Below are 8473 nucleotides of genomic sequence, written 5' to 3' on the forward strand. Positions count from 1 at the left end.
AACAGGCCACCAGCCAGCCCGATGTAGGCAATGACCAAAAATTCACACGCTCTACACCGTGACCGCACACACTGTGTCCAAGATGAGGAGGAGCAGACCCTCAGGGCTCTGAGCTGGCTGGGAGTCCTGGCAGGCTTCCTGGAGGAGGGGACACTCCAGCTGAAGAATGGCAACAACCAGGCCAAGATGGGAAAGCTTTCCTGGGTGCATGCCCTAGTGGTGGGGGGCCGCTGGGTGGGGCAGAGAATGAGAGTGGATACAAGGAGGGGGCATTTCCAGTCTGGGCAGAGAGGTGGGTCCTGGGGAGGACTGGGTGGACAGGACGGTGGGCCTGGGAGGACCGGGTGGGTCCAGGGGAGCAGCAAAGCCAGCGTGGGCGGCCAGCGGAACCCAGGGCTGAACACAGAGCGGGTGGGGCAGAGGTGGTGGGCAGGGGGCTGGTGCCTCATCGCCAGGAAGTGGGAGGTGCTGGGGGATCCAGTTGCAGTGCTCTGTGGCTGAAAGGGGAGCCCACAACAGCCCACAGCCCGCCAACTGCCTCCCTGCTGACTCTTCTGCTCTCAGGCCGTAACATGAGCCCCAGGGAGGGAGCCACAGGGCACCCTGGGTCCCCCCTCAAGCCACCACTGGCCAGCATAAGCAGCGCAGGTACAGGTAAGAAAGGCCTGGGGCTCAGGCAGGATGCAGTGGGTGGGGGTCCAAGGTGGGCAGGAGGGGCTGCAGGGGAACGGACAACTGGACAGGATTTGGCCCAGGTGGGGCCTCAGGAACCCTGGCTGTGCCCAGACCCTGACTCCACCAGCCTTTGCCCCGCCCCCAGATCTGGTAGCAACTGGCAGCTCTGTGGGTCTGGGGTTAGGATCAAGCCAGCGACCGGTTCATCCAGACAGCTGGGGAGATGGACAGTGCAGTCTGTAGCCTGAGCTTGTCCACCGCTGTCATCTGTACCCCAGGATGCTGCAGCCTGAGAGTCTCCGGGCCCCCGAGGAGGAGGCCGCTGACACCGGGACCCGGAGGACTGACTGTGTCGTCTGCTACTCAGCCTATGACCTGGCTGGGCACTTGCCCCGCCGCCTCTACTGTGGCCACACCTTCTGCCAGGCGTGCATGCGGCGGCTGGACACACTGGCCCACGAGCAGCACTGGATCCCCTGCCCGCAGTGCCGCCAGAGCACACCCACGCCTCGGGGTGGGGTGGCCATGCTGGACCTCGACCTGGCCGCCTTCCTGGCGGTCAAGGCAGAGCGGGAGCCGGCGCGAGGGGAGACTCGGCTGCCTGGGCCCCTCAAAGGCGGTGCCACCATCGTCACACAGCAGCCAGCCGGCCTCTGCCTGGCCTTGGGCCACCAGCCCCGCTTCCCGAGGTCCAGACGCCGCCGCTGCTGCTGCTGCTGGGACTGCTGCAACCTCTGCTGGGACATCCCAGGCAGCCTGGAGGTCTGAGCTCAGGCCACTCCCATCCGCTGCAGAATTGGGCCTGCAACCTCAGAACTTCCATCCAGGACGTTGTCCTGGGTCTAGCCCTGTGGGGCCCAGCATGGTGTCATCCCTGCATGGGAACCCCTGGGCCACAGCCTACAGCCAGGGAGCCATGGCCACAGTGCAGTGAGACTCCACCGGAGGCTGGTGACCAGGATTCCCAGACCCCAAACTTGCTGACGTACAGCAAGGACAGGGCACAGCCTTCAGACCCCCACAAGCCCAGCTCAGGCCTGGACTTAGCTCAGAGGCTAGCTCCTAGGAGGCTCTGGGGGTTCCTGACCAGCCTGCACGTGGAAGTAGCCCTCCTCTCTGGAAGAGGGGGACTCATCCAGTGATGGGAGCCAGCAGTTGGAGGGGTACCTCCTTCACCCTGGGAGGTGGTGTTGTCCACTCACTCAACAACATTCACTGAGCCCCACTGTGTGTCCATGCGTTTTAGGGGGTGGCAGGTGCCCAGCTTGTTGTTACCAGGGTGACAGGCACACAGCCACTGCTGTGGCCAGCTTGAGGCTCAGAGACAATCAGTGCCCACCTGAGGCCTGCAGAGCTCAGCTGGACCAATTCCATGCTGGACCTTTTCCCAGCTCCAAACGAGGCTTCCCTCCCAGCTGCAGGGGGGCCAGAGCCAGTGCCCACAGTGGCCATGAATGCTGGCCCCCAGCCACAGCCACAGACATCTCGTCCCCACCCAGGAAGAAGCTGTCATCCAGGGGTCCCTGGAGGGGACACCTGGGCCTGGCTTGGGCAGTGGGCAGCAGGACAAGGAGGGAAACAGAATTTGCTGAGAGGACACTCAGAAGCTTCCTCTTGCCCCTGGGCAAAGTTCCCCAGGCACGGGGGCGGGGTGGGGAGCAGCAAGCAGGGTGCTGGGTGGGCAGGCCCTCCACAGAGACCAGGCCTAGAGGGGACACCCCAGGAGGGCCCCAGGGACAGGAAGGGGCCTGACAGGAAGGTCAGGGCTCAGTGGGGAGGGGTGGGCTGGGTGTTTTCTGGTGCGGGTGGGGGTGGGCAGTGAGCTGGGACCAAAGGTGGAGACGAGCTCCCAACAGGGCTGGCCACCAGCAAGCCACTGGGAGCTCTGCCCAGCCCCTCAGGCCTGGTGCTTTTTACCAGCCCACCTCTGCAAAGGGCTTCCCACCGCCACTGCCTGAGCAGGAAGGACCACCCTGAGGTCGGCAGGGCTCTCAACACCAAAGGCCTACTTGCCCAGGGGTGCTGGCCGCACACAAGCACCCTGCCATGGGCAGTGAAGGCCACATACCCATGTCTGGGTGATGGGGAGTGTCTGACAGGGCCACAAAGCACATGGATGGCCAGGTACCAGGGCCATTTGCCTGGCCCTGCACCAGCTCCTGCCCCTCTCCATGCCCACCCCAGGAGACGCTCCAAGAGGCTGCGGGCCCCGCTCCTAGGTAAACATTAATGGGGCTCAGTACATAGCAGGTCATGTGTGCGCCTAGCGAATCTTTGCCCTGCAGTTGCTCCCGCGCCTCCCTGCAGGTGCCCCTCACCACCCACACAGGTAGGCGCTTTTGTCTAGGGCCAGGGATACCGAGCGCAAGGCCAGGGTGACCTCCAGGCCCAGGGCTGAGGCCCCATCCTGAGCCTCCACAAGCCAAGGGCAAGAGAAATGGGCCTGGGGACAGGCAGAAGGGGGGTGACAGGAGGGATACCCCAGAACCAGAGGCGGGGCATGGGGAGGGAGTCCAGGCAGAGGACTCAGATGAGGGTGCAGCCCCAGCAGGCCAGGGGGGCAGAGGCTGTGGGGAGAGGAGCCCTGGGATGGATGACGTGTCACCCAAGCCCCTTGCCCCTTTTCCCATCCCTGGGGGTGCAGTCCTTATCTAGCAGAAATGTCACCATTTGGCATCAAATGCCAAAGTCCCAGCTAGGACCATCCACAGTGTGCCAATGACACCTGATAGGAGAGCTCCCTGGGTTCCCCGGCTCCTGGCCGCTTTTGGCCTGCACCCCAGCACCCTGTGACTTCAGGACCAGCGAGGGAGCCAGGGAGCCAGGGCCCCTTCGACTCTGTCCCCCGAACTGTACGGGGCTCATCTGACTACCGCCTGAGGTGACCGTAGCCATCCCCCTGTGGTCACCAAGGCCAGTGGGGACTGGGCGGGGCAGTGGCTGAGGGCCTGTTTGGCCAGGGTGGGGGCCAAGGGAGTAAGGTCTCTGATGGACCCTTCCACCACAGATCTGAGCTTGGGCCTGGGTTTGTCCCTGCCCGAAATCCATGACGAGTCCCCTCACTGGCAGTCAGGTCCCCCACCCTGCTCTGGACACGGTTGACCTGGTGGACTGGAGTCTGGAGAATGCAGGTATGAGGGGCCACAGCACCCAGGCCTCAGCCTACCCCCACCCTACCCTGATAGCACGCCCTGGACGAGAAGGAGACAGGTGCCTCATCTGCCTCCTAGAGCCCACGTGGGCTCCTGACGACCCTGTCAGGGCCCAGCTGGCAGGAGGCCCCCCCTTCTCTGCTTCTGGCCCTCACCCCAAGCTCTTCCAGCCTCAGCCCCTGCTCTGTCCTGCTCCCCTTTGTCCCTAGCTGGGGGTCCCTGGTCTTACTTGACTCCTACTCCTGCAGAGGCCTCTGGTTCTGCCTTGGCCCTGGAGGAGGGGGACACAGACCCCTGGGCCCTCCCTCAGCTGAAGGACACTGGCCAGTCCTGGAAAGGTGTGTCCACAGATATCAGGGTGGGTGGTGACAGCCTCAGGGTCTGAGCGTGGAGTGGGGCCTTGGGGGGACGCGTGCTCTAGAACATACAGCAGAGGGAGCCCTCAAAGCTGGGCCTCTTAAGCCCTGCTTGTCCTGCAGGCAGCTCTGCTTCTGGGAGGCCCAGGGGCTGCTCACTGGGCCATTCTACAGAGGGCAAGGAGAGGAGGGGCCTCAGACCCCACCCTGGGGGTCAGGGGAGGGGACCCAGGCCCTGGCCCTGGGGACAGAACAGGGGATATAGGTCCTTGCAGGGGAACAGAGAAGGGGGACTGTGCCTGTTCCCTGGGGGAACAGGAGAGTCCAGGCCCTGCCTGGGTAGGGGGAGGGACAGAGGAGGAGGGGCCTGGCAGCACTGGCGGGCAGCCTGGCTGAGGATCGAGCGCCCTGTTCCCTCAGAGCTCAGCGTGACTGGCAGAGTGCGCTGGGTGGTCGGAGGCATCCTCAAGGCCTCTGGCCTCCTGGGCAACCTGTACCTCTTCATCTGCTCCCTGGACACCCTCAGCTCTGCCTTCCAGCTTCTGGGCAGTGAGTGACGGGTCAGGGTGATGGGGGGGAGGGGGGAGGAAGGCCAGTCCTTGCAGCTTCAGTGCTTCTCTCCGTGGTTCAGGCAAAGTGGCTGGAGACATCTTCAAGGACAACCAGGTGCTGGCCAACCCCGTGGCTGGCCTGGTCATCGGCGTGCTGGTCACCGTCCTGGTGCAGAGCTCCAGCACATCATCCTCCATCGTGGTCAGCATGGTGGCCTCCAAGCGTGAGTGCCCCCAGTCCCGGACAGGGCCCAGGGCAGGCAAGAGGGTGGGATGCGGGCTGATGGGGTACCCCCACAGTGCTGACCATCCAGGCCTCGGTGCCCATCATCATGGGCGTCAACGTGGGTACATCCGTCACCAGCACCTTGGTCTCATTGGCGCAGTCCGGGGACATGGGTGAGTTCCGCAGGTGAGTGGGGGGGCAGGAGGGCAGCCCGGGGGGTGGTGGGTGGGGCCCAGGGTGGGCAGGAGAGGGGCCCCTGACCACCCCCTGTGCTGTGTGCCTGTAGGGCCTTTGGTGGCTCAGCTGTGCATGGCATCTTCAACTGGCTGACGGTGCTGATCCTGCTGCCTCTGGAGAGTGCAGCGGCTGTGCTGGAGAGGCTGAGCGCACTGGCCCTGGGTGCCACCAGCCTGCAGCCTGGGGCACGTGCGCCTGACATCCTCAAGGTGCTGACACAGCCGATCACACACCTTATCATTCAGGTGAGGACACTGCTGCCCTGGCCAGGTGGTCCCACATGCCCCGTCATGCTGGAGGAGAGGGGAGGAGGTGGAGACCCAGACCCTGCCCGAGATGGAGGGGACAGAGGGGACCAGGCCCTGATCTGTTGGGGACAGGAGAGGGGAATACCTGGGTCTTGAATTGGGTTGGGGGAGAGGGCAGGGCAGGGCAAATGAGCTGGGCAGGGGTGGGCTAGGCAGAGGTGGGCTGGGCTGGACCCTAGGGGCACCTGAGCCCCATGTGAGGCCCAGGAGTCCAGCACACGGTCCCCAACCCTCTGCCTCTCAGCTGGACACTGACCTGATTACAGGCAGCGCCACGGGCAATGCCAACAGCAGCCTCATCAAGAGATGGTGTGGCGCTAGAGCACAGATGGTGAGGTGCCTTCGACCTGACCTCTGATATAACCCCTGATTTCTGACCTGTTGAGTCATCCAGCCCCACCTGCTCTGACCCTCGAGCCCTCTGACCTTCCGCCTGCTCCCCAAGCCTGAGCTGGCCCCGTTTCCCTAGACCAAGGGGAACAGCAGCGCCTGTGGAGCTGCCGAGTGCTTCCGGAGGAACGGCACAAGCCCCGAAGACAAGCTGCCTTGTGAGCCTCCCGCCCCGCCCCCGTCCCGCCCTGGCCTGGTCCCCGCTGACCACCCACTGCCCTGCCCAGGCCACCACCTGTTTGTGGGCACTGTGCTCACGGACCTGGCTGTGGGCCTTATCCTGCTGGCCGCCTCCCTGCTCATGCTCTGCACCTGCCTGGTCCTCATCGTGAAGCTGCTCAACTCCATGCTGCGCAGCCGCGTGGCCCAGGCTGTGAGGACAGTCATCAACGCTGGTGCGGGCGGCGGGTGGGCGGGGGGGGGCGGGCACTGCCAGGCACGTGGGGCAGGTGGGGGTGAGCACACGGAGATAGGCATGGACCCGCCGGGCTGGGGGTGACCCAGCTTCCCCCACCAGACTTCCCCTTCCCGTTCGGCTGGCTCAGTGGCTACCTGGCCATCCTGGTGGGCGCTGGCCTGACCTTTGTGGTCCAGAGCAGCAGCGTCTTCACAGCCGCCGTCGTGCCACTGATGGGTGAGCAGGGGGGAAGGTGGGGGCAGGTGGGGCTCTGCCCCACAGTGGCCGCAGCAGGGCAGGGGCAAGGGGACTTGGGCTAGGGCCCTGTGGTGACCCCCGGCTCCCCCAGGGGTCGGGGTGATCAGCATGGAGCGGGCCTACCCCCTCTTTCTGGGCTCCAACATTGGCACCACCACCACGGCCCTGCTGGCTGCCCTGGCCACCCCCTCCAACATGCTGCTCAGCGCCGTCCAGGTACAGCCCACAGCCACCCAGGGGCTGGCCCCCAGCCCCCCTAGGCCCCCTGTCAGCACCAGCCTTCCTCTCAGGTCCAGCCCCATGGACAGGAGGTGAGTGGCCTGCCCTAGGGCCCCTGGTTGGTCATGGCCACCTCCACCTGAGTGCCCTGACAGGTTCGCCTCCTAAAACCCCAATTATGCTGGGCTGCTGCCTGGCGCTGCAGTGACTATCAGCCGCCTGCAAGCGGAGATAAGCCCAGCCCTCCCGACTCCAGCCTGCACCCTGCCTCTCCCATCTGTCCATGCACTCAGAGCCCCAAGCCCAGGCCCAGCCCCACCCCCTCCAGGAAGCCCTCCAGGCTCCACCCGGGGCTGACACCTCTGAGCCCTGAGTCCTGCAGGCTCTGTGTTCCCTCCACATGTATTCCTCCTCCCAACAGGAGCCATGGGGAGAGCCAGGGCTAGGCAGAAAGGCTTCTCCAGGAAGGAGAGGGCGGGAGAGGTCTCCTAGGTGTGGGGCGTAGGCAAGGCCCAGTCAGCCCAGGAGAGAGTCAGAATCACAGCAGAGGATTGCCATGATGGCAATGACAGAACTGCCCCATTGGGGTGTCGGACCGGGCCCCTGCCCCCGCAAAGTGTGAGGTGGAGTCTGCCTCTCCCGGGTGGTCCCAGAACAGCTACTGAGCTGGATCCTCAGATAAGCTTTGGACTTGGGGCCCTTGTTTCTGGGGGAGAAAGTGGGAGTCCTGACAGTTCAGAGTGGCCCTGCCTTGCCCAGCCTGGCTGCTGACCTGTCACCCACCTGTCAGGTGGCCCTCATCCACTTCCTCTTCAATCTGGCCGGCATCCTGCTGTGGTACGTGGTGCCCGCCCTGCGGCTGCCCATCCCAGTGGCCAAGCGCTTCGGTGACCTGACCGCCCGTTACCGTTGGGTGGCCATTGCCTACCTGCTGCTCAGCTTCCTGCTGCTGCCCCTGGCGGCCTTTGGGCTCTCCCTGGCGGGCAGCACGGTGCTGGCTGCGGTCGGGGGGCCCGTGGCGGGGCTACTGCTCCTGGTCGTTCTAGTCAATGTTTTGCAGTGCCACCGGCCAACCTGGCTGCCCCGTTGCCTGCGGTCCTGGGCCTGGCTCCCCCACTGGCTGCACTCCCTGGAGCCCTGGGACGGCCTGGTCACCCACTGCTGTCCCTGCCAGGCCTGCAGTGCCCCTCACGCCACCACAAAAAAGGCTCACTGCTATGAGAACCCCGAGGTCCTGGCCTCCCAGCATCTGTAAGGGGCAGGCACCACAACCCTCCCTCCAGCCCCACTGGCCTGGCTGGGCTGTGGAGAGCCAGCCTGCCCAGTGCCCCTGTGGGTCCCCAGAGCTGCAGAGTTCTGCGTCAGCTGCCTCCCCTTCTTTGCAAATAAAAGAAGCTGTGGTACAGCCTCGCTGGTCTTTGCCCACCCTGGGACAGGGGCTGCTTGGGGAGGGTCTCCTGGGCCCAGCTTCGTGGGTGGTGGGGGTAGAGGGCACCAGTGCTGCCCCCTAGCAGACACTTGGGGAATCACAGGGAGCCAGCTGTGATCTCAGTGACCCTTCCCAGAGTGTGGGGACAGAAGTGACCTCCCCAGCCCCAGGCTGTAACTTTGTTTCACCCCACGGCCACTGTGGACAGAGGACGCAGGGTGACAGCCAGCCTAGAAAGTGGAGACTTCCCGAAGCAAGAAGCTGTGGTGGGGGAG

General features: G+C 64.7%; 2 protein-coding genes across 2 annotated transcripts; both read left to right on the forward strand.

Moving 5' to 3' along the window:
• The first annotated feature begins 273 nt into the window (after positions 1–273).
• RNF224 (ring finger protein 224) lies at positions 274–1450 on the forward strand. Its single transcript, XM_064290752.1, has 2 exons — positions 274–654; positions 954–1450. Exon 2 carries the CDS (start codon positions 955–957, stop codon positions 1441–1443), a length of 489 nt encoding a protein of 162 aa, XP_064146822.1. The 5' UTR covers positions 274–654; position 954; the 3' UTR covers positions 1444–1450.
• Positions 1451–3463: 2013 nt separating this feature from the next.
• SLC34A3 (solute carrier family 34 member 3) lies at positions 3464–8268 on the forward strand. The gene is made up of 13 exons (XM_064290753.1): positions 3464–3556; positions 3683–3806; positions 4076–4165; positions 4604–4732; positions 4815–4958; positions 5035–5146; positions 5247–5442; positions 5750–5836; positions 5975–6053; positions 6123–6290; positions 6413–6529; positions 6642–6766; positions 7560–8268. The coding sequence occupies exons 2-13, from the start codon at positions 3722–3724 to the stop codon at positions 8022–8024; spliced, it is 1797 nt and encodes a 598-aa protein (XP_064146823.1). The 5' UTR covers positions 3464–3556; positions 3683–3721; the 3' UTR covers positions 8025–8268.
• The last annotated feature ends 205 nt before the right edge of the window (positions 8269–8473 follow it).

This window comes from Loxodonta africana, chromosome 9 (assembly GCF_030014295.1).
Source record: "Loxodonta africana isolate mLoxAfr1 chromosome 9, mLoxAfr1.hap2, whole genome shotgun sequence".
NCBI lineage: Eukaryota > Metazoa > Chordata > Mammalia > Proboscidea > Elephantidae > Loxodonta > Loxodonta africana.